General features: G+C 42.1%; 3 protein-coding genes across 11 annotated transcripts in view; 2 read left to right on the top strand and 1 right to left on the bottom strand.

Annotated features, from left to right (window-relative positions):
• iqce (IQ motif containing E) overlaps window positions 1-6,478 on the bottom strand; it is a 17,706-nt gene extending 11,228 nt beyond the window's left edge. The window contains exons 1-5 of the mRNA XM_065000991.1: window positions 5,918-6,478; window positions 3,542-3,589; window positions 3,393-3,438; window positions 3,089-3,277; window positions 499-636 (exon numbers count right to left, since the gene is read on the bottom strand). Coding sequence (XP_064857063.1) covers window positions 499-636; window positions 3,089-3,277; window positions 3,393-3,438; window positions 3,542-3,589; window positions 5,918-5,968 — 472 coding nt within the window. The 5' untranslated portion in view covers window positions 5,969-6,478. The remainder of the gene's footprint in view (window positions 1-498; window positions 637-3,088; window positions 3,278-3,392; window positions 3,439-3,541; window positions 3,590-5,917) is intronic.
• Window positions 1-25,784, top strand: part of LOC115117214 (zinc finger protein 664-like) — a 440,815-nt gene that overhangs the window by 308,746 nt on the left and 106,285 nt on the right. The gene's annotated exons all lie outside the window — the stretch shown is intronic.
• On the top strand, window positions 15,780-24,155 carry LOC135560002 (zinc finger protein 624-like). Its single transcript, XM_065000983.1, has 3 exons — window positions 15,780-15,858; window positions 21,377-22,115; window positions 23,271-24,155. The coding sequence occupies exons 2-3, from the start codon at window positions 21,383-21,385 to the stop codon at window positions 23,705-23,707; spliced, it is 1,170 nt and encodes a 389-aa protein (XP_064857055.1). The 5' UTR covers window positions 15,780-15,858; window positions 21,377-21,382; the 3' UTR covers window positions 23,708-24,155.

Genomic DNA, 25,784 nt, shown 5'->3' on the forward strand with positions numbered 1-25,784 from the left:
TGTAGAATAACTGTTACACTGTAGAATAACTGTAGAATAACTGTTACACTGTAGAATAACTGTAGAATGACTGTATAATAACTGTTACACTGTAGAATAACTGTTACACTGTAGAATAATAACTGTAGAATAACTGTAGAATAACTGTTACACTGTAGAATAACTGTAGAATGACTGTATAATAACTGTTACACTGTAGAATAACTGTAGAAGAACTGTTACACTGTAGAATAACTGTTACACTGTAGAATAACTGTAGAATAACTGTTACACTGTAGAATAACTGTTACACTGTAGAATAACTGTAGAATAACTGTAGAATAACTGTTACACTGTAGAATAACTGTAGAATGACTGTATAATAACTGTTACACTGTAGAATAACACACACACACACACACTCGGATGTATGCACGCACAGCGCGCACACACATGCACATAGAATATAATACACAGAACCACGCAGCACACACACACACATGCACACAGAACACACACCATTGGATGAGGAGTGCAGGTGTTTGGGTTTCTTAATGCCAAGAGCCTGTTGGAGATACTCTGGAGTGCAGGGAGAAGAGGAGAGACAGGCTGAGGTGTGTGTTGTGTCAAAGTCAACTCTCAGAGACTGGGACAGACCTAGAGAGAGAGGAGAGACATGAGAGAGAGGCTGAGGTGTGTGTTGTGTCAAAGTCAACTCTCAGAGACTGGGACAGACCTAGAGAGAGAGGAGAGACATGAGAGAGAGGCTGAGGTGTGTGTTGTGTCAAAGTCAACTCTCAGAGACTGGGACAGACCTAGAGAGAGAGAGAGGAGAGACAGGCTGAGGTGTGTGTTGTGTCAAAGTCAACTCTCAGAGACTGGGACAGACCTAGAGGAGAGAGAGAGAGAGGAGAGAGAGGCTGAGGTGTGTGTTGTGTCAAAGTCAACTCTCAGAGACTGGGGACCAGACCTCAAAGAGAGAGAGGAGAGAGGAGAGAGAGGAGAGAGAGGCTGAGGTGTGTGTTGTGTCAAAGTCAACTCTCAGAGACTGGGACAGACCTAGAGAGAGAGAGAGGAGAGACAGGCTGAGGTGTGTGTTGTGTCAAAGTCAACTCTCAGAGACTGGGACAGACCTAGAGAGAGAGGAGAGAGAGAGGAGAGAGAGGCTGAGGTGTGTGTTGTGTCAAAGTCAACTCTCAGAGACTGGGACAGACCTAGAGAGAGAGAGAGAGGAGAGAGAGGAGAGAGAGGCTGAGGTGTGTGTTGTGTCAAAGTCAACTCTCAGAGACTGGGACAGATCGAGAGAGAGAGGAGAGAGAGGCTGAGGTGTGTGTTGTGTCAAAGTCAACTCTCAGAGACTGGGACAGACCTAGAGAGAGAGGAGAGACAGGATGAGGTGTGTGTTGTGTCAAAGTCAACTCTCAGAGACTGGGACAGACCTAGAGAGAGAGGAGAGAGAGAGGAGAGAGAGGCTGAGGTGTGTGTTGTGTCAAAGTCAACTCTCAGAGACTGGGACAGACCTAGAGAGAAAGGAGAGAGAGGAGAGAGAGGCTGAGGTGTGTGTTGTGTCAAAGTCAACTCTCAGAGACTGGGACAGACCTAGAGAGAGAGGAGAGACAGGCTGAGGTGTGTGTTGTGTCAAAGTCAACTCAGAGACTGGGACAGACCTAGAGAGAGAGGAGAGAGAGGGGGGAGAGAGGCTGAGGTGTGTGTTGTGTCAAAGTCAACTCTCAGAGACTGGGACAGACCTAGAGAGAGAGGAGAGAGAGAGGAGAGAGAGGCTGAGGTGTGTGTTGTGTCAAAGTCAACTCTCAGAGACTGGGACAGACCTAGAGAGAGAGGAGATAGAGGAGAGAGAGGCTGAGGTGTGTGTTGTGTCAAAGTCAACTCTCAGAGACTGGGACAGACCCAGAGAGAGAGAGAGAGAGAGAGAGAGAGAGGAGAGAGAGGCTGAGGTGTGTGTTGTGTCAAAGTCAACTCTCAGAGACTGGGACAGACCTAGAGAGAGAGGAGAGAGAGGAGAGAGAGGCTGAGGTGTGTGTCGTGTCAAAGTCAACTCTCAGAGACTGGGACAGACCTAGAGAGAGAGGAGAGAGAGGTTGAGGTGTGTGTCATGTCAAAGTCAACTCTCAGAGACTGGGACAGACCTAGAGAAATAGAAAGAGAGAGAGAGGAATGAAGGGGGATGGGGAGGGCGGGAAGGAGGGATGGAGAGGGGAGCGAGAGAGGGACAGAGAGAGAGAGAAAGAGAATAACATTTTTAATACAATGGTAGACCTATAATGAATAATGTTGTGAAATACATGGTTCCCCTCTGAGCAAGACATATCACTAGGGTCAACAAAACACTACAAGCTGTCAGCTGGAATAACATGCAACAAGATATCACACTGGCTGAATAACTGTGTGTCCCTATGGAGGTTTAGGAATAGAGTTGTCTCTCTGGTTTCTATGGAGGTTTAGAAATAGAGTTGTCTCTCTGGTTTCTATGGAGGTTTAGGAATAGAGTTGTCTCTCTGGTTTCTATGGAGGTTTAGGAATAGAGTTGTCTCTCTGGTTTCTATGGAGGTTTAGGAATAGAGTTGTCTCTGGTTTCTATGGAGGTTTAGGAATAGAGTTGTCTCTCTGGTTTCTATGGAGGTTTAGGAATAGAGTTGTCTCTCTGGTTTCTATGGAGGTTTAGGAATAGAGTTGTCTCTCTGGTTTCTATGGAGGTTTAGGAATAGAGTTGTCTCTCTGGTTTCTATGGAGGTTTAGGAATAGAGTTGTCTCTCTGGTTTCTATGGAGGTTTAGGAATAGAGTTGTCTCTCTGGTTTCTATGGAGGTTTAGGAATAGAGTTGTCTCTCTGGTTTCTATGGAGGTTTAGGAATAGAGTTGTCTCTCTGGTTTCTATGGAGGTTTAGGAATAGAGTTGTCTCTCTGGTTTCTATGGAGGTTTAGGAATAGAGTTGTCTCTCTGGTTTCTATGGAGGTTTAGGAATAGAGTTGTCTCTCTGGTTTCTATGGAGGTTTAGGAATAGAGTTGTCTCTCTGTAGAACATTGGTATGTTAGTAAAGAGCTGTTTTCTACGGTGATAAAGTTCTGTTTATATCTCCATGGTACCCACCGTGCCCGTTGCTTAGCGAAGCCAGAAAGTTCTCTCTGGGGGTCCGAGCTGCCTCACCCCTCTCCAACAGAGTGTCACCTCTCCCCCCTAGGGCCTCCCCCCTCTCCACCAGAGTTCCTCTCAGGGGCCTCCAAGCTGACACCGCTGATCTCCTCTGGTTCACATCCATACTGGAGAGATACGGAGACCCTGCACACACACACACACACACACACACAGACACAACAAAGTTAGGGTGGTAAAAGCAATGGAGGTGAATTTGAAGTTTAAAGTCAGATGTATTGTAGATGATAGCTGGTCTTACTGGGAGAAGGGGGAGGTTTACCAGACAGCTTCTTTTTCCTGGCTTTCTGTTGAGACACAAAACAAGGGTTAGACACACACACACACACACACACACACACACACACACACACACACACATACACACGGGGGAACAGAAAGTCATCTCACCTTTCCAGAGTCTGATATGTAGGTAGCAAGAGAAAGTCCATCCTCAACCTTGGAAACAAGGAGAGGAGAATTAGTTAGTGAGTCTATCTATACAACTTACTGTAGGCTAATAGAGTAGCAGGACAATAACTGCTGTCACGGTGATGTCGCAAAACAGTATCCAATCTACAGAAGTAGTATTACAGAGGCTAACTAAAACAGTATCCAATCTACAGAAGTAGTACTACAGAGGCTAACTAAAACAGTATCCAATCTACAGAAGTAGTACTACAGAGGCTAACTAAAACAGTATCCAATCTACAGAAGTAGTATTACAGAGGCTAACTAAAACAGTATCCAATCTACAGAAGTAGTATTACAGAGGCTAACTAAAAACAGTATCCAATCTACAGAAGTAGTACTACAGAGGCTAACTAAAACAGTATCCAATCTACAGAAGTAGTACTACAGTAGATAACTAAAACAGTATCCAATCTACAGAAGTAGTATTACAGAGGCTAACTAAAACAGTATCCAATCTACAGAAGTAGTATTACAGTAGATAACTAAAACAGTATCCAATCTACAGAAGTAGTATTACAGAGGCTAACTAAAACAGTATCCAATCTACAGAAGTAGTATTACAGAGGCTAACTAAAACAGTATCCAATCTACAGAAGTAGTACTACAGTAGATAACTAAAACAGTATCCAATCTACAGAAGTAGTACTACAGTAGATAACTAAAACAGTATCCAATCTACAGAAGTAGTATTACAGAGGCTAACTAAAACAGTATCCAATCTACAGAAGTAGTACTACAGTAGAACTAAAACAGTATCCAATCTACAGAAGTAGTACTACAGAGGCTAACTAAAACAGTATCCAATCTACAGAAGTAGTACTACAGTAGATAACTAAAACAGTATCCAATCTACAGAAGTAGTACTACAGTAGATAACTAAAACAGTATCCAATCTACAGAAGTAGTACTACAGAGGCTAACTAAAACAGTATCCAATCTACAGAAGTAGTACTACAGAGGCTAACTAAAACAGTATCCAATCTACAGAAGTAGTACTACAGAGGCTAACTAAAACAGTATCCAATCTACAGAAGTAGTACTACAGAGGCTAACTAAAACAGTATCCAATCTACAGAAGTAGTACTACAGTAGATAACTAAAACAGTATCCAATCTACAGAAGTAGTACTACAGAGGCTAACTAAAACAGTATCCAATCTACATAAGTAGTACTACAGTAGATAACGAAAACAGTATCCAATCTACAGAAGTAGTACTACAGAGATAACTAAAACAGTATCCAATCTACAGAAGTAGTACTACAGTAGATAACTAAAACAGTATCCAATCTACAGAAGTAGTACTACAGTAGATAACTAAAACAGTATCCAATCTACAGAAGTAGTACTACAGAGGCTAACTAAAACAGTATCCAATCTACAGAAGTAGTACTACAGAGGCTAACTAAAACAGTATCCAATCTACAGAAGTAGTACTACAGAGGCTAACTAAAACAGTATCCAATCTACAGAAGTAGTATTACAGAGGCTAACTAAAACAGTATCCAATCTACAGAAGTAGTACTACAGTAGATAACTAAAACAGTATCCAATCTACAGAAGTAGTACTACAGAGGCTAACTAAAACAGTATCCAATCTACATAAGTAGTACTACAGTAGATAACGAAAACAGTATCCAATCTACAGAAGTAGTACTACAGAGGCTAACTAAAACAGTATCCAATCTACAGAAGTAGTACTACAGTAGATAACTAAAACAGTATCCAATCTACAGAAGTAGTACTACAGAGGCTAACTAAAACAGTATCCAATCTACAGAAGTAGTATTACAGAGGCTAACTAAAACAGTATCCAATCTACAGAAGTAGTACTACAGAGGCTAACTAAAACAGTATCCAATCTACAGAAGTAGTACTACAGAGGCTAACTAAAACAGTATCCAATCTACAGAAGTAGTACTACAGAGGCTAACTAAAACAGTATCCAATCTACAGAAGTAGTACTACAGTAGATAACTAAAACAGTATCCAATCTACAGAAGTAGTACTACAGAGGCTAACTAAAACAGTATCCAATCTACAGAAGTAGTACTACAGTAGATAACTAAAACAGTATCCAATCTACAGAAGTAGTACTACAGTAGATAACTAAAACAGTATCCAATCTACAGAAGTAGTACTACAGTAGATAACTAAAACAGTATCCAATCTACAGAAGTAGTATTACAGTAGATAACTAAAACAGTATCCAATCTACAGAAGTAGTATTACAGTAGATAACTAAAACAGTATCCAATCTACAGAAGTAGTACTACAGTAGATAACTACATCAGTAAAGTCGTAAAACAACACACCAGATCTTCTAGGTCTTCGTCCGTCGGGATGTCGCTGGCCACGAGAGACATCGTTGAAGTTGGATACAGATTATAAAATGATAAACTAATCTCTCTTTGGAGAAATTTGACAGTTGGAGAACCTCTCCTTGCGTGTTCTTGTCATTTTCCTGTGCTTCATTTCGCTACGTTGACACGTTTGCCTTAGCTATAGCTGCGGGGAAAAACAAGCATTTGGTAGAGATATAAAATCAAATAAACACCTCTTACTTTGAGATCAAAACATAATCAAATGCCTGTCCTCAAAACGACACGAAAGCAACAATAGCCTCGCAGCTATAGCATACCCCAAGCGATTATTTTAGATTTCGTTACGAGCACATCAGACACCTACAATCTCTCGTATTACACCGTTGCTCGGGGATAAACGATGCAGAAATGGAAATCTAATTTAATAGTCTTCTTTCATAATTCCTTTGATGTTGTTTCTCCGGCTATTTCTCTGGCATCAGTAGTCTAGCAACAACACAACAATTGTAGCGGAGCAGAAATACATTGATGTTCGTTTATGAGCGTCGTTGCTGCGCAGGTTTTACGCAGATCACGATAAGAGTGCTTCTTCTACGGTTTTCACTCTTCAGATAAATACCCCATAATCAGTTTAATAATATCTTATTATTATTGTGCATGTAAACGCACTCACTGACTAGCCTAACTCCAGGGTGTTATTGTGTGTATACATAGCTTGTGTGTTCATTTCAAGGTAAAGCTGTGCGCACTTCATATGGAAAGTCATTGCTGTTTCATGGAAAACGTCATGACACAGACAGAAGAGGATTTCGCCAAAGATACTGATACAGTGCATTCAGAGAATATTCAGACCCCTTGACTGTTTCCACATTTTGTTACGTTAAAGCCTAATAATAAAATTGATAAAACGTGTTTTTTTCCCTCATCCTCTCATTTGCACTGTTGGTTAGAGCCTGTAAGTAAGCATTTCACCTGTTGTATTTGGCGCACGTGACAAATAAACGTTGATTTGATAAAAGTACACACAATACCACAATACCCCATAATGACATCACAATACCCCATAATGACATCACAATACACCATAATGACAAAGTAAAGAAGAGGATTTTAGAAATGTTTCCTACACAATAAAAATAATTGGATACTGCCGTCAGGTGTCTGTAATCTGACACCTTGGTTAGATTTACAAGAGGTTCATCTTTAAACCTATGTTTAATAGTTGTATCTTTTCTGAATTTTTACAATGAGCATTTCTGTATTTGAATTTGGTGCTCCGTAATCTCACTGGACGTTGGCCAGGTGGGACAGGTCCCTACATACCCTAGAGAGGTTAATGTAGTGTCTAGTGTCCCTACATACCCTAGAGAGGTTTTAATGTTGTCGATGTTGGCCAGGTGGGACAGGTCCCTACATACCCTAGAGAGGTTAATGTAGTGTCTAGTGTCCCTACATACCCTAGAGAGGTTTTAATGTTGTCGATGTTGGCCAGGTGGGACAGGTCCCTACATAACCTAGAGAGGTTTTAATGTTGTCGATGTTGGCCAGGTGGATCTGGTCCCAGAGAAGAAGAGTCTGCTGTTCTTCAAACATCTGGAGTATGAGGTCACCAGCAAGGTCAGACAACACACAGCTGGAGTATGAGGTCACCAGCAAGGTCAGACAACACACAGCTGGAGTATGAGGTCACCAGCAAGGTCAGACAACACACAGCTGGAGTATGAGGTCACCAGCAAGGTCAGAAAACACACAGCTGGAGCATGAGGTCACCAGCAAGGTCAGACAACACACAGCTGGAGTATGAGGTCACCAGCAAGGTCAGACAACACACAGCTGGAGTATGAGGTCACCAGCAAGGTCAGACAACATACAGCTGGAGTATGAGGTCACCAGCAAGGTCAGACAACACACAGCTGGAGTATGAGGTCACCAGCAAAGTCAGACAACACACAGCTGGAGTATGAGGTCACCAGCAAGGTCAGACAACACACAGCTGGAGTATGAGGTCACCAGAAAGGTCAGACAACACACCGCTGGAGTATGAGTTCACCAGCAAGGTCAGACAACACACAGCTGGAGTATGAGGTCACCAGCAAGGTCAGACAACACACAGCTGGAGTATGAGGTCACCAGCAAGGTCAGACAACACACAGCTGGAGTATGAGGTCACCAGCAAGGTCAGACAACACACAGCTGGAGTATGAGGTCACCAGCAAGGTCAGACAACACACAGCTGGAGTATGAGGTCACCAGCAAAGTCAGACAACACACAGCTGGAGTATGAGGTCACCAGAAAGGTCAGACAACACACAGCTGGAGTATGAGGTCACCAGCAAGGTCAGACAACACACAGCTGGAGTATGAGGTCACCAGCAAGGTCAGACAACACACAGCTGGAGTATGAGGTCACCACAAGGTCAGACAACACACAGCTGGAGTATGAGGTCACCAGAAAGGTCAGACAACACACAGCTGGAGTAATGAGGTCACCAGCAAGGTCAGACAACACACAGCTGGAGTATGAGGTCACCAGCAAGGTCAGACAACACACAGCTGGAGTATGAGGTCACCAGAAAGGTCAGACAACACACAGCTGGAGTATGAGGTCACCAGCAAGGTCAGACAACACACAGCTGCAAGCAAGCAAACAGAAGTTGTGAATAAGCTCACACCACATATACACACACATTGCAATTTAAGATGTGTTTAGATGGAGACAAGCCTTTCACCTAATCATCCTTATTACTCACCATATCTCTCTCTTCCTCTCTTTCTCTCTCTCTTTTCTGCTCTCTCTCTCTCTCTCTCTCTCTCTCGTTACCTCTCTTTACCTCTCTCCCTCTCTCTCTCTCTCTACTTCTCTCTCTGTCTCTCTCTACCTCTCTCTCTCTCTACCTCTCTCTCTTTACCTCTCTCTCTCTCTCTGTTTTTACCTCTGTATCTGAAAAGGAGTTTATGGAGGTTAGGAGGCGTGGCGTCGCCACTTGTGTGTGTTTGAGGATGTAGGACTGCTCATCTCCTCTCCTTCTCTTGTAGTTAGTGAAGAAACAGAATCAGTTCACAATAATGTGTCCAAATTCCTTTCACAAGAACAATAGACTCTCCCTCTCACTCTCTCATTCTCTGTCTCTCTGTCTCTCTCCTTCTATCTCTCCCCCAGCTGGTCATGTTTAGGTTCTGTAGTAGTGTTTTTCATCCCCCCTGTGTGTGTGTGTGCGTGTGTGCGTGTGTGTGTGTGTGTGTGTGTGTGTGTGTGTGTGTGTGTGTGTGTGTGTTTGTAGTAGTTACAGTACCCCACATAGTTCATGTTGTAATGACTGTGGAATGTCTTTAACTGAAACCAGACGCTCTAAGAACACACTATAGTTATCAGTTACTATTCTATTACTATGAAGTTATATTACTATATTTACCAGATACCATTCTATTAATATGAAGTTATATTACTATATTACTATATTACTATTCTATTACTATGAAGTTATATTACTATTCTATTACTATGAAGTTATATTACTATATTACTATATTTACCAGATACCATTATATTAATATGAAGTTATATTACTATATTACTATTCTATTAATAGGAAGTTATATTACCCTATTGCTATATTACCATTCTATTAATATGAAGTTATATTACTATATTACTATATTACCATTCTATTAATATGAAGTTATATTTATATTACTATATTACTATATTACTATTCTATTAATATGAAGTTATATTACTATATTACTATATTACCATTCTATTAATATGAAGTTATATTACTATATTACTATATTACCATTCTATTAATATGAAGTTATATTACTATATTACTATATTACCATTCTATTAATATGAAGTTATATTACTATATTTATATTACTATTCTATTAATATGATATTTATATTACTATATTACAGATACCATTCTATTCTATTAATATGAATTATATTTAGTTATATTACTATTCTATTTATAGATACCATTATATTAATATTACCATTCTATTAATATGAAGTTATATTTATATTACTATATTACTATTAATATGAAGTTATATTACATTCTATTAATATGAAGTTATATTACTATATTACTATATTACCATTCTATTAATATGAAGTTATATTACTATATTACTATATTACTATTATATTAATATGAAGTTATATTACTATATTACTATATTACCATTCTATTACTATGAAGTTATATTACTATATTACTATATTACCATTCTATTAATATGAAGTTATATTACTATATTACTATATTACCATTCTATTAATATGAAGTTATATTACTATATTACTATTATATTAATATGAAGTTATATTACTATATTACTATATTACCATTCTATTACTATTATATTACTATATTACTATATTACCATTCTATTAATATGAAGTTATATTACTATATTACTATATTACCATTCTATTAATATGAAGTTATATTACTATATTACTATATTACCATTCTATTAATATGAAGTTATATTACTATATTACTATATTACCATTATATTAATATGAAGTTATATTACTATATTACTATATTACTATTCTATTAATATGAAGTTATATTACTATATTACCATTCTATTAATATGAAGTTATATTACTATATTACCATTCTATTGATATGAAGTTATATTACTATATTACTATATTACCATTCTATTAATATGAAGTTATATTACTATATTACCATTCTATTGATATGTAGTTATATTACTATATTACCATTCTATTAATATGGAGTATATTAACATCACCGATCAGTACAAATGTACTAGGCAAGATGGCGGAGGCGGATGTTTGGTTTAAACTGCTAGTCTGGTGAAGATAATTATTTATTTATTTATATATTTTCTTGTGAAGATAATAGCAGAGAGTGACAATGCGTGGGTTACCATGACGAAGAATAAGGGAAACATGATACATAAAGTTGTGGTGGATACTATAAAACCCCAAGACTCGATTTTTGTCATAGTGATTGTAGCGCCCTCGCATGGTCATAAACTGTACAGCACAGTTGGAGTCAGTTGGAGTTGTTTTTATTGTGAACGCAGCTGAACGTTTTTTGGGGATCTTCATGATTTCACAGCCGAAGCCTTTGCATGAAATCCTGTCGGTGATTGTTCCGCCTGTGTATGGATGTATTTTGGAATTGACTGTGAGGGGTTTTGTTTGTTGATGTGTTTATTTTGAATGTTGTCTGCACAGTTTCTTGAACATTATGAATGGACCATCTCTGATTGCTGCTCACGGACAGAAGAGATGGAAGAGACCATGTTGCGGAGCCTTCGGTGGGCAAGCGGTCATTTGATTGATGAAGAGAACAGATCAGTAATCTAATTGTTGTTGTAGAGGAGTTCCTGCAAGAGGCAAAGTACATCCAGCAACGTGAACCAAGGCTGCAAGTTGTTACATGTGTATCATTTTTTTTTAATGGCATGTGGGGTAAAGACTGAGATTTTGTATAATTTACTTGTCCTGTGTTAAATCTCCTGTGTCAAATCTGAAAGAGGCGCATTTCGCAAAATATCTAGCGAAGTCAATGAAAAAAAAACATTTGGTTGGCTTACCTCTCTAATGCTGTTCCTAAATGATGTATGGTGCGCTTAGTCTTTTAACCTAAAACAGTTTTTAGCAGTGTATGTTGTAGCTAATGTATTGTTTATTTTATTTTCGTAGCCCCTTTGGCGGGAAGGCGATATCCGATCACCAAGGAGCAGCTTGAGTTCCTCATAGTTTGTCATATGACCATACGACAAATGACAGATGTTCCCAATGTGTCGCACTCCGTGGTCAAACTGCACACGAGGTAAGTTATTGTAATTGAATAAAGCAATTGTAATACGAGAGGGTGATCTCTACATCCGATCTAGATTTGATCACATTCCTGATTAATGTGTATTTTAGTGTTCTTTTTGTATTTAGTCATTTTCAGCTCATCAAATCAAATTGTATTTGTCACGTGCGCTGAATACAACAGGTGTAGATTAACAGTGAAATGCTTTACACGGAACCCAAACCGCGCGCCAACGAGTGACGTGGATCGCGCTGCAAGTTCTGCCTCTCCCATCTCATTGGTTATACCACGTGGGTGACTGAAAGAGAACGAGGTCAGTGGCGTAAAGCACCTAATTTACATAAGTATTCAGACCCTTTGCTATGAGACTCGAAATTGAGCTCAGGTGCATCCTGTTTCCATTGATCATCCTTGAGATGTTTCTACAACTTGATTGCAGTCCACCTGTGGTAAATTCAATTGATTGGACAGGATTTGGAAAGGCATGCCTGTCTATATAAGGTCCCACAGTTGACAGTGCATGTCACAGCAAAAACCAAGACATGAGGTCGAAGGAATTATCTGTGGAGCTCCGAGACAGGATTGTGTCGAGGCACAGATCTGGGGAAGGTTACCAAAGAATTGCTGCAGCATTGAAGGTCCCCAAGAACACAGTGGCCTCCATCATTCTAAAATGGAAGAAGTTTGGAACCACAAAGACTCTTCCTAGAGCTGGCCGCCCGGCCAAACAGGCAGTGAACGAGGTAAGCTATACCAATCTCCCCGGCAGGAACACAGAACCAAACCGGCAGTGAACGAGGTAAGCTATACCAATCTCCCCGGCAGGAACACAGAACCAAACAGGCAGTGAACGAGGTAAGCTATACCAATCTCCCCGGCAGGAACACAGAACCAAACAGGCAGTGAACGAGGTAAGCTATACCAATCTCCCCGGCAGGAACACAGAACCAAACAGGCAGTGAACGAGGTAAGCTATACCAATCTCCCCGGCAGGAACACAGAACCAAACAGGCAGTGAACGAGGTAAGCTATACCAATCTCCCGGCAGGAACACAGAACCAAACAGGCAGTGAACGAGGTAAGCTATACCAATCTCCCCGGCAGGAACACAGAACCAAACAGGCAGTGAACGAGGTAAGCTATACCAATCTCCCCGGCAGGAACACAGAACCAAACCGGCAGTGAACGAGGTAAGCTATACCAATCTCCCCGGCAGGAACACAGAACCAAACAGGCAGTGAATCCATTGTCATCCATTATCACCAAGGTAACATACAGAACGTCTGTGTTTACTCCTTTACATAATACACATCCATTATCTCCAAGGTAACGTACAGAACGTCTGGGTTTACCCCTTTACATAATACACATCCATTATCTCCAAGGTAACGTACAGAACGTCTGCGTTTACCCCTTTACATAATACACATCCATTATCTCCAAGGTAATGTACAGAACAGCGGCGTTTACCCCTTTACATAATACACATCCATTATCTCAAAGGTAATGTACAGAACGTCTGCGTTTATCCCTTTACATAATACACATCCATTATCTCCAAGGTAATGTACAGAACAGCGGCGTTTATCCCTTTACATAATACACATCCATTATCTCCAAGGTAATGTACAGAACAGCGGCGTTTACCCCTTTACATAATACACAGATGATATGAACTTGGTGAAATCCATTACCTTCCGCGGCCTGCTCTCCCACTCCTCAAAACAACAACATTTCATCTCCAGTGGCTAAAATAAGAATCTGTTCTGTCTATGAGGGAGGCAGGGTAGCCTAGTGGTTAGAGGCAGGGTAGCCTAGTGGTTAGAGGCAGGGTAGCCTAGTGGTTAGAGGCAGGGTAGCCTAGTGGTTAGAGGCAGGGTAGCCTAGTGGTTAGAGGCAGGGCAGCCTAGTGGTTAGAGGCAGGGCAGCCTAGTGGTTAGAGGCAGGGCAGCCTAGTGGTTAGAGGCAGGGTAGCCTAGTGGTTAGAGGCAGGGTAGCCTAGTGGTTAGAGGCAGGGTAGCCTAGTGGTTAGAGGCAGGGTAGCCTAGTGGTTAGAGGCAGGGTAGCCTAGTGGTTAGAGGCAGGGTAGCCTAGTGGTTAGAGTGTTGGACTAGTAACCAGAAGGTTGCAAGTTCAAATCCCCAAGCTGACAAGGTACAAATCTGTCGTTCTGCCCCTGAACAAGCAGTTAACCCACTGTTCCTAGGCCGTCATTGAAAGTATTAATTTGTTCTTATTAACTGACTTGCCTAGTTAAATAAATAATGAAAAAGTAAGTGTTGGAATGCCGATGTGTGATCTGAACAGATTTACTAAGCTATATTATATACTTTCTCCTGGGCCTCGTCTTGAATTCGCCAGATCTCCCACATTTCCTCTAGAGACTGAAAATCAATACATCGACAGTAACAAAACAAAGCCATTCAGATTAAGTAACAAGAAGAATCCTATAACGAATATAATACTTGATAGATGTATGCTAAAAGTGGACAAGGTCATTTTAACATTCCAAACCTCCAGTGTCACTGAGGCTTGTGATGAGGCAACAGTGAGGTCCATCCCCAGAGGCAGTTTCTGTCTCAGAGGTCGTCTCCTCCCTTACACACTCTTTTAACATAAAAAATACAAGAAATCACTAGTTGTTCAAATACTTTATTACTTTTGTATACCGTTTATAAATCCAGTTTATTTTTCAAATGTAATTAATATCATCTGGTATTTATCAGGTGACATAATAAAACTCAATGTGCCTTCCTTCCTTCCTTCCTTCCTTCCTTCCTTCCTTCCTTCCTAACTAACACACCAGATATCAAATACCTTCAGTCTGAAGAACAGGCCAGACCTCCCCAGACCAGCTATCAAATACCTTCAGTCTGAAGAACAGGCCAGACCTCCCCAGACCAGCTATCAAATACCTTCAGTCTGAAGAACAGTCTGAAGAACAGGGCAGACCTCCCCAGACCAGACCTTCAGTCTGAAGAACAGGGCAGACCTCCCCAGACCAGCTATCAAATACCTTCAGTCTGAAGAACAGGGCAGACCTCCCCAGACCAGCTATCAAATACCTTCAGTCTGAAGAACAGGGCAGACCTCCCCAGACCAGCTATCAAATACCTTCAGTCTGAAGAACAGGCCAGACCTCCCCAGACCAGCTATCAAATACCTTCAGTCTGAAGAACAGGGCAGACCTCCCCAGACCAGCTATCAAATACCTTCAGTCTGAAGAACAGGGCAGACCTCCCCAGACCAGCTATCAAATACCTTCAGTCTGAAGAACAGGGCAGACCTCCCCAGACCAGCTATCAAATACCTTCAGTCTGAAGAACAGGGCAGACCTCCCCAGACCAGCTATCAAATACCTTCAGTCTGAAGAACAGGGCAGACCTCCCCAGACCAGCTATCAAATACCTTCAGTCTGAAGAACAGGGCAGACCTCCCCAGACCAGCTATCAAATACCTTCAGTCTGAAGAACAGGGCAGACCTCCCCAGACCAGCTATCAAATACCTTCAGTCTGAAGAACAGGGCAGACCTCCCCAGACCAGCTATCAAATACCTTCAGTCTGAAGAACAGACCAGACCTCCCCAGACCAGCTATCAAATACCTTCAGTCTGAAGAACAGGGCAGACCTCCCCAGACCAGCTATCAAATACCTTCAGTCTGAAGAACAGGGCAGACCTCCCCAGACCAGCTATCAAATACCTTCAGTCTGAAGAACAGGGCAGACCTCCCCAGACCAGCTATCAAATACCTTCAGTCTGAAGAACAGGGCAGACTTCCCCAGACCAGCGGATTTGATTGCTGCTGGACACGTGTCCTTACGGAAACAAGTGCAGTATAACTACAGTATGCTGCAAATACTGCGTACAAAATATTTTTTACTGCAGTATTTTTGAATTGTACCTGCAGTTATAGTGGCGTATAACTGCAGTTCAACTTTGAGTGTAGGGTATTTGTAGATTATTATAATTGTTTAAGCGAAGTATAAGGGAGTTATACTCCAGTCTAGTAGGTGGCGGTAATGCATCATTTATTGGATACCAAACGCCGTTAAACATCGAAGAAGAGTGGCTAGCTGGTATTGGTAGCAACTTCTCAAAGTTAAGTTCCAAGGTAAGATTAAGCTTTATTAGGAAGTTAAATCAGGGGTGAAAGTCAGGCGGGACACCCGTACGGTGTCCCGGTAAAAATATATAGTGGGCGCGCGTGGACAACAGTAGATGCTGCAATTCAGGCTACAAGTGTAGGCCTTGTGACAATCGCAGAATTGCAATACACCACACGTAGTTTTGAATCTCTTTCCAGTCATTAAATTGGGGTTTGGATGATGAAATTATTGTGACTGAACGAATGTCCGCGGGTAGCCTATAGGTGCGCCGTTAAGTGCTTTGTTTGACAATCAAAATGATAACTGCTTGTGTTTATGACACATTAAAACGGCATAAAGGAAATTGAAAATGATAACCTAATTAGCGTACTCCTGTTTATACAGAAATAATTCAAAATAGGCTACTACACTAGAAAGCATAATATGGGCACAGAGGATCATTAGCTTATTTAAAATAAAATAAAACACTGTCGACAGTCTGAAGGGCCCGCGATTTGGGCAGCGCGCGCTTCAAATACCAAAATAGATAATTGTTAATAAGTTGCGACTGTCAGTGAAAGCAGAGACCCAGCAGGGCATATCGCAATATTTAAAAAATACAATCGCGGAAAAACTGTTTGAAAAGCAAATGCCTATTGCTGTAAAGGGATGACAATGAAAAGACTCCAATCTGTCTTTTAGTTATCAAAATTCTTAACTTAATTGAGCGAACAGTATCTTATTGGCACTAGCTGAGAACATCGGTCATATCCCCGGTGACAAAAAATGTACCATGGCACTACAATGGTACTTTCATTCATACCATGGTACTTCTATGGTACTTTGACTTATACCATGGTATACTCTGAACCATGGATATGCACCATGGATGGTACTACCATGCACCTAAATAATGCAATGGTATTGCATCATTCATACCATGTGGATCATGGAAATACCATGGTTTTAAACTACATTATATGTTCAACCATGGTATTGCACAATTATGATAAACGGTACCAACATCTTTATGAATTGCGTGTTACCATAGTACACAGACAGTATAATACATGAAATAAATAAACCCCGTCAGGTCAAGAGGTTGGTATTATATTGATGAATTTATACCTGTATGAAAAAGTTTCTGATAAAGTAGGAGACAGGCTACCATTGTTGGACCTACTTTGTCTGTAACATCAAAGAAAATGGACCGAGTTGCTGTGAAAGAGGTACTACTTTATGTATTAATAGAACTGTTATTTTTCTGATGTTTGGGTGTCCTTGTGTTGCCAACCTGAAATGTGAGATAATCATGTTGTAATCATGTACAGTATTTATAGTCAAGGGGTTGTTTCGGCCCACAGAGGAAGCCGCTCGCTCTAGTGGTTCTCGCGCCAGCCTGTCAGAGTCCGTTGCCAAGGCAACTGTAAAGCGAAGAGAAGCTTCTCTTCTTGTTGGGATATGTACGTACTGTCACTGTGGGGACCACATCGTCAATGCAGTTAGTCACTGGCTTGGTAGTATGAGGTGGTATAATCCTCATTGGATGAATCGCGGAACTGTAGCGTAGCATCTGCCTCATCAGACCACATCAGTTATTGATCTAGTCACTGGTACTTCCTGCTTTAGTTTTTGCTTGTAAGCAGGAATCAGGAGGATGGAATTATGGTCAGATTTGCCAAATGGTTGTCGAGGAGAGCTTTGTATGCTTCTCTGTGTGTGGGGTGAAGGTGGTCCAGAGTTTATTATTATGTCATTGTTTTCCCCCTCTGGTTGCACATGTGACATCCTGGTAGAAACGAGGTACAATGGATTTTAGTTTGCCTGCATTAAGGTCCCGACCACTAGGAGCGCCACTTCAGGATGAGCGTTTTCCTGTTTGAATATGTCCTTATACAGCTGGTTGAGTGCGTCTCTTAGTGCATCGGTCTGTGGTAGTAAATAGACGGCTACAGAAAGTACAGATGAGAACTCTCTCGGTAGATAGTTTGGTCTACAACTTATCATGAGGTACTCTACCATAGGCGAGCAATACCTCAAGACTTTAATATTAGACATTGCGCACCAGCACTGCACCAGCAGTTATTGACAAATAGACACACACCCCCCCGCACCCCTCGCCTTACCAGACGTAGCTGCTCTGTCCTGCCGAAACACAAAGAAGCCAGCCAGCTTTATTTGATCCTTGTCGTTCAGCCGCGACTCGGTAACACACCAGATATTACAGTTGGTAGTTTAGTCTGGATCGTTCAGCCGCGACTCGGTAACACACCAGATATTACAGTTGGTAGTTTAGTCTGGATCGTTCAGCCGCGACTCGGTAACACACCAGATATTACAGTTGGTAGGATAGTCTGGATCGTTCAGCCTCGACTCGGTAACACACCAGATATTACAGTTGGTAGGATAGTCTGGATCGTTCAGCCGCGACTCGGTAACACACCAGATATTACAGTTGGTAGGATAGTCTGGATCGTTCAGCCGCGACTCGGTAACACACCAGATATTACAGTTGGTAGGATAGTCTGGATCGTTCAGCCGTGACTCGGTAACACACCAGATATTACAGTTGGTAGGATAGTCTGGATCGTTCAGCCTCGACTCGGTAACACACCAGATATTACAGTTGATGTCATGTTGGTAGGATAGTCTGGATCGTAGATCATCCAGTTTGTTTTCCAGTGATTGCACTATTGGCCACGATAGACGCACCAATTGGTTTCACCTCGTTAGTCAGTATGTGTTGGTTTGTCATCTCATTAGTCAGAAGGTGTTACACCTGTGCTGGTTTGTCATCTCATTAGTCAGAAGGTGTTTCACCTGTGCTGGCTTGTCATCTCATTAGTCAGAAGGTGTTACACCTGTGCTGGTTTGTCATCTCATTAGTCAGCATGTGTTACACCTGTGCTGGCTTGTCATCTCATTAGTCAGAAGGTGTTTCACCTGTGCTGGTTTGTCATCTCATTAGTCAGAAGGTGTTTCACCTGTGCTGGTTTGTCATCTCATTAGTCAGAAGGTGTTACACCTGTGCTGGTTTGTCATCTCATTAGTCAGCATGTGTTACACCTGTGCTGGTTTGTCATCTCATTAGTCAGAAGGTGTTACACCTGTGCTGGTTTGTCATCTCGTTAGTCAGAAGGTGTTACACCTGTGCTGGTTTGTCATCTCATTAGTCAGCATGTGTTACACCTGTGCTGGCTTGTCATCTCATTAGTCAGAAGGTGTTACACCTGTGCTGGTTTGTCATCTCATTAGTCAGCATGTGTTACACCTGTGCTGGTTTGTCATCTCATTAGTCAGAAGGTGTTACACCTGTGCTGGCTTGTCATCTCATTAGTCAGAAGGTGTTTCACCTGTGCTGGTTTGTCATCTCATTAGTCAGAAGGTGTTTCACCTGTGCTGGTTTGTCATCTCATTAGTCAGAAGGTGTTATTGCTGGTTTGTCATCTCATTAGTCAGAAGGTGTTTCACCTGTGCTCTTTCAGGGTTTTATTTTGTTTACCTCTTGGGCAGATTTAGTGTGTCTTTTTGGTCCCAGTTGTTGTTGCTAGTCAGCTTTCAGTGGACACCTCCATGAGTGTCTTTCAGTGGACACCTCCATGAGTGTCTTTCAGTGGACACCTCCATGAGTGTCTTTCAGTGGACACCTCCATGAGTGTCTTTCAGTGGACACCTCCATGAGTGTCTTTCAGTGGACACCTCCATGAGTGTCTTTCAGTGGACACCTCCATGAGTGTCTTTCAGTGGACACCTCCATGAGTGTCTTTCAGTGGACACCTCCATGAGTGTCTTTCAGTGGACACCTCCATGAGTGTCTTTCAGTGGACACCTCCATGAGTGTCTTTCAGTGGACACCTCCATGAGTGTCTTTCAGTGGACACCTCCATGAATGTCTTTCAGTGGACACCTCCATGAATGTCTTTCAGAACCTGTCCTAGAACCCCACCTGTTTCGTTTAGGTTGTTGTTGTTGTTGTTGTTGTTGTCAGTGACTCTGTTAGTTTCCACTTCTGTTTGAGCGTTAATGTTTGGTTTCTTGCTGGGAAACGTAACATAAAAGACCTATAAACTTACCCGCCATCACAGCTAACAGGTGGACATTGTGCAATCAGTCTTAGTGGTAACCTGGTAACGCACGTCGTGATTGACAGGTGGTTGCGCCAGACAACATGGCCCATGTGAGCTGTCACCAACCAACCATTGTAGAGTATGGCTGGTCTATGAAACTTCATCTGATCGGTTAAAAGAAACCTGTCCCACCTCCCAGAACTCCTTCTCTCGCTCTCCTTGCTTGCAAAACGCTGTTTGCACATCTATAAATCTTTTTGTCACGGTTGGGCGCTAAACCACTGCCAAAAGACTGAGCATGCGAAATTAACATGCGCAGGTTTAAAGATGCAAATATTAAGTTACAAGTTTGCAAATGTAATTATAGATTATTCTTTCATGTTCACAACTCATCAGTTACACACTTTGCAAATTGTGTTTACAACTACACATCTATTCTACATGTGTTTACAACTACACATCTATTCTACATGTGTTTACAACTACACATCTATTCTACATGTGTTTACAACTACACATCTATTCTACATGTGTTTACAACTACACATCTATTCTACATGTGTTTACAACTACACATCTATTCTACATGTGTTTACAACTACACATCTATTCTACATGTGTTTACAACTACACATCTATTCTACATGTGTTTACAACTACACATCTATTCTACATGCTCAAGTCATTATGTACATTATTTAACTTCATCATTTATAACATTCTATGTACTTAGAACTGTTTTTAGTAGTCTGATTATTTGTCGACCCCCAATCAACATGTCTCGACAAAAAAGCCACATGTTTAACAAAGTTAGCTAGCTAGCTACTAGGTGCTAACTAGGTTACTGCTAGGTTGTCATCTTCAACCTCTACGCCAACGCTAATTGTGAATGATCACATTATTTTTTTATAAAGTCAACAATGTCTAATATGTGATGTGTGAATTGTTCATCTCAATCAGGCAACACTGATCACTAGCTAACGTTAGTAAGTTTGCATGGCTAGTTAGCCAGGCGGTGTGTTAGCTAGCTAGCCAACCTTAGTTACCTAACTTCAAATTTAGCAAATCATTTACTTAGTTAGCCATTTGTCCAGTGTGATTACAAAACAAATTCACATTTTGGTTCGGCTTTAAACTAACTTTGTGCTTGTAATTGAGCCATCTAGCTAGATCACATCCCACCGCAGTGAGAAAGGTGAACCAGTAAACTGCAGTTAACCCAATAAAGCTAAAAAATAGTTACCAGTAAGCTAAAGTTAACCCAGTTAGCTCAAATGGCTAACTTTAGCGATCGTTGCCATCGTCACAGCAATGTTAGCTAGCTAGCTATATTTTCTTAGCAGAATCCTAGAAGCCGAAATATTTTGAATGCGTGGTCTATCCCTTTTTGTTAGCAAAGCTGTTCTAGTGAAACTCATCCTGTTTTGTGAAACTCACTTTTCACTTTTTTTTGTGCCTCTTTTGAATCCATCTCTAGTCTTCCATGTCTGAACCCAAGTTCAGAGAGTCCCTGGGTTCTGGCTGTGGTGTTCCAGACCAGAGAACCTCAAATCAGGATTCAGAGATGATCTCAGTGAAGCTGGAGGACTGCAGTCAACCACTGGAACTTAATGTGATTGTCAAAGAAGAGCTAGAAGTCCTAGAGGAAGAGGTGACTGTCAAAGAGGAGGCGGAGGAGGAGAGAGCAGTCGGGGAGGAGGAGAGAGCAGTCGGGGAGGAGGAGAGAGCAGTCGGAGAGGAGGAGAGAGCAGTCGGAGAGGAGGAGAGAGCAGTCGGAGAGGAGGTGGAGGAGAGAGCAGTTGGAGAGGAGGTGGAGGAGAGAGCAGTTGGAGAGGAGGTGGAGGAGAGAGCAATCAAAGAGGAAGAGGAGGAGAGAGCAGTCGGAGAGGAGGTGAAGGAGAGAGCAGTCGGAGAGGAGGTGGAGGAGAGAGCAGTCAAAGAGGAGGTGGAGGAGAGAGCAATCAAAGAGGAAGAGGAGGAGAGAGCAGTCAAAGAGGAAGAGGAGGAGAGAGTAGTCAGAGAGGAGGTGGAGGAGAGAGCAGTCAAAGAGGAAGAGGAGGAGCGTGTCATCACAGAGGCGCCGGAGGAAAGACCACTCAAAGAGGAGGTGAAGGAGAGCGGAGTCAACGACGAGGAGAGTCCAGTCAAAGAAGAGAACAGGGATGGGTCTTCTCCAGATCTAGAGGAAGAGGAAGTAGATAGTATCACTGATCCAGGTAAGCAGGAGATTCCACAACTGTTATTGACAGCTCACTTCCCACAACTATTATTGTTAAAGTGAGCTCAGCTTCTAGACAGAGATTGTGGTCGTGTAACAGTTTAGCTTTCGTCCGTCCCCTCGCCCCGACCCGGGCTCGAACCAGGGACCCTCTGCACACATAGACAACAGTCACCCATGTAGCATCGTTACCCATCGCTCCACAAAAGCCACGGCCCTTGCAGAACAAGGGGAACAACTACTTCAAGTCTCAGAGAGAGTGACGTCACCCGATTGAAACGCTATTAGCGCGCACCGCTAACTAGCCGTTTCACATTGGTTACACTCACCCCCCTTTTGACCTCCTCCTTTTCTGCAGCAACCAGTGATCCGGGTCAACAGCATCAATGTAACAGTATAGCTTCCGTCCCTCTCCTCGCCCCTACCTGGGCTCGAGCCAGGGACCCTCTGCACACATCAACAACTGACACCCACGGAGCATCGTTACCCATCACGCCACAAAAGCCGCGGCCCTTGCAGAGCAAGAGGAACCACTACTTCAGGTCTCAGAGCGAGTGACGTCACCAATTTGAAACACTATTAGCGCGCACCACCGCTAACTAGCTAGCCATTTCACATCGGTTACAGTAGCAGTATACCATTAACCCACTGTGCAACTTATTTACCCACCTGTGTCTGTATCTTTAAATATTGTGGCGTCAGGATCCTCTTATGGGTATGCTTGTCACTGGCAGAGACAGGATAGTTTGTCAGGATCAAAATAAATATTAAAGGAGCGAAGCTCAGGTAAAAGTTCGAGGAAAACCGACAATGGATACATGTTGCCCTAAGAGATGTGCGAAGTTAGTCTGCTTCAATATAATTGAGACCTGTCATGGCTGCCAAAGGTGGTTCCAGGAAGTAATCAAGGAAGTATTAACTGGGGTTTGAGGACATGTGACGCAATCAAGACATCTTTGTTTTTTTATGACTTATGAAATGTTCTCTAATTTGTCTTTAACTTTATAATTGTTTTGGTCGGTTGTGTAGATTGGTTGTGGAAAAATCTAACGTATTCCCTTTTTGATATTTAGTTTTAAGGCAGCAAAATGTGTAGACTATGCAAGAGGTGTGTAGACTTTTAACTAGCTACTGTATGTCCGTATTCCCACAGGAGAGATCTCCAACCCAGGTTCAGACAGTGAGCCCAGTTCCACAGCATCAGGAAACCATAAACAACACAGATGGAGGAACTCAAGACAGAAACATCACCACTGCATGGACTGCTTCGCTAGTTTCTATGATCCAGAGGAGTTGAGAAGGCACACTTGTAGGCCCCACCCCTGCTCAGATTGCAGAGGCAGTTTTATTTGTCCAATTCACCTCAAATCACACCAACAGACTCACAGAATAAAGAAGATTTACCCGTGTGATCAATGTGGGAAGAGCTTTCCGACACCAAGCAAACGAATGACGCACCAGAAAACTCACACAGGAGAGAGGCCTTACCACTGCTCCCAATGTGGGACGAGCGTCAGGAATTTAGCACATCTAAAGCGACACCAGAGGATAATACACCTGGGAGAGAAGCCTTACCACTGCTCTGTGTGATAAGCGCTTCAGTCAGGCAGGTCACCTGAAGAAACACTAGCGAACTCACACTGGAGAGAAGCCTTACCACTGCTCTCAATGTGGGAAGAGCTGCAGTCAGACAGCAGACCTAAAGAGGCACCAGCTAACGCACATCGGAGAGAAGCCTTACCACTGCTCTCGGTGTGGGAAGAGTTTCAGGCATTTAACAACTCTGAAGATGCACCAGATGAGAAGCTTTTCCACTGCTGATAGTGTGGGAAGAGTTTTAAATGCATAAAATAACATCAGAAGATGTTGCCCAACACTGACCTTTATAATGGTGTTGCCACGCTGGGAATCTAACCAATATTGACTGAGTTGGTTTTTTTTCTTCTCCAACCTGATGTACATTGTCATATAAAACATGTACCAAAGCTTATGAAATATGACACGAGGGTCACATTTTAAATTAAAGTGTCTATTCCTCCAGAAATGTATTCAGTTTCTATCTCCATAAATCAATAGTTTCTTCACCACACTTCTATTCTCGAAAGTCAACCGCTCTCCTCTTGAACGTTTGATTTGCACATTGATGTTATTGCACCAGTGTTGGGGAAACACATTAGTAACACAGGGGGTTACAGTAACACAGGGGGTTACAGTAACACAGGGGGTTACAGTAACACAGGGGGTTACAGTAACACAGGGGGTTACAGTAACACAGGGGGTTACAGTAACACGGGGGGTTACAGTAACACGGGGGGTTACAGTAACACAGGGTTTTACAGTAACACAGGGGGTTACAGTAACACAGGGTTTTACAGTAACACAGGGGGTTACAGTAACAGCATTACATTACTCCGTAACAAGGTAACAACAACAGTTGAAATCTGTATTTAAATAGTAACTAGTTAGTAACGTGTTACTTTCGTAATAGAGTTGCAGTGTAAAGCCGTGTGGCGTTTCCATGATGTGAAGGCATTTCACCTGCCAGGAGAGGCACCTGGTTTACAGGTAAATACATGAGAAGCTTCACTCACCTGACCTCTCACATTATACCTTACTCACCTGACCTCTCACATTATACCTTACTCACCTGACCTCTCACATTATACCTCACTCACCTGACCTCTCACATTATACCTTACTCACCTGACCACTCACATTATACCTTACTCACCTGACCTCTCACATTATACCTTACTCACCTGACCTCTCACATTATACCTTACTCACCTGACCTCTCACATTATACCTCACTCACCTGACCTCACATTATACCTCACTCACCTGACCTCTCACATTATACCTTACTCACCTGACCTCTCCCATTATACCTTACTCACCTGACCTCCCATTATACCTTACTCACCTGACCTCTCACAGTATACCTCACTCACCTGACCTCTCACATTATACCTTACTCACCTGACCTCTCATTATACCTTACTCACCTGACCTCTCACATTATACCTTACTCACCTGACCCTCACATTATACCTTACTCACCTGACCCTCTACCACATTATACCCTGACTCACCTGACCTCTCACATTATACCTTACTCACCTGACCTCTCACATTATACCTTACTCACCTGACCTCTCATTATACCTTACTCACCTGACCTCTCACATTATACCTTACTCACCTGACCTCTCACATTATACCTTACTCACCTGACCTCTCACATTATACCTTACTCACCTGACCTCTCACATTATACCTTACTCACCTGACCTCCCATTATACCTTACTCACCTGACCTCTCACATTATACCTTACTCACCTGACCTCTCACATTATATCTCACTCACCTGACCTCTCACATTATACCTTACTCACCTGACCTCTCACATTATACCTCACTCACCTGACCTCTCACATTATACCTTACTCACCTGACCTCTCACATTATACCTTACTCACCTGACCTCTCACATTATACCTTACTCACCTGACCTCTCACATTATACCTTACTCACCTGACCTCACATTATACCTTACTCACCTGACCTCACATTATACCTTACTCACCTGACCTCTCACATCATACCTTACTCACCTGACCTCTCACATTATACCTCACTCACCTGACCTCTCACATTATACCTCA

The sequence above is a fragment of the Oncorhynchus nerka genome, linkage group LG15 (assembly GCF_034236695.1).
Source record: "Oncorhynchus nerka isolate Pitt River linkage group LG15, Oner_Uvic_2.0, whole genome shotgun sequence".
Lineage (NCBI taxonomy): Eukaryota > Metazoa > Chordata > Actinopteri > Salmoniformes > Salmonidae > Oncorhynchus > Oncorhynchus nerka.

Coding starts and splice junctions, on each gene's coding strand:
- LOC135560002 (XM_065000983.1), top strand. CDS start 21,383: ATGTCTGAACCCAAGTTCAGAGAGTCCCTGGGTTCTGGCTGTGGTGTT. Junction 22,116..23,270: donor AGATAGTATCACTGATCCAG/GTAAGCAGGAGA, acceptor GTATTCCCACAG/GAGAGATCTCCAACCCAGGT.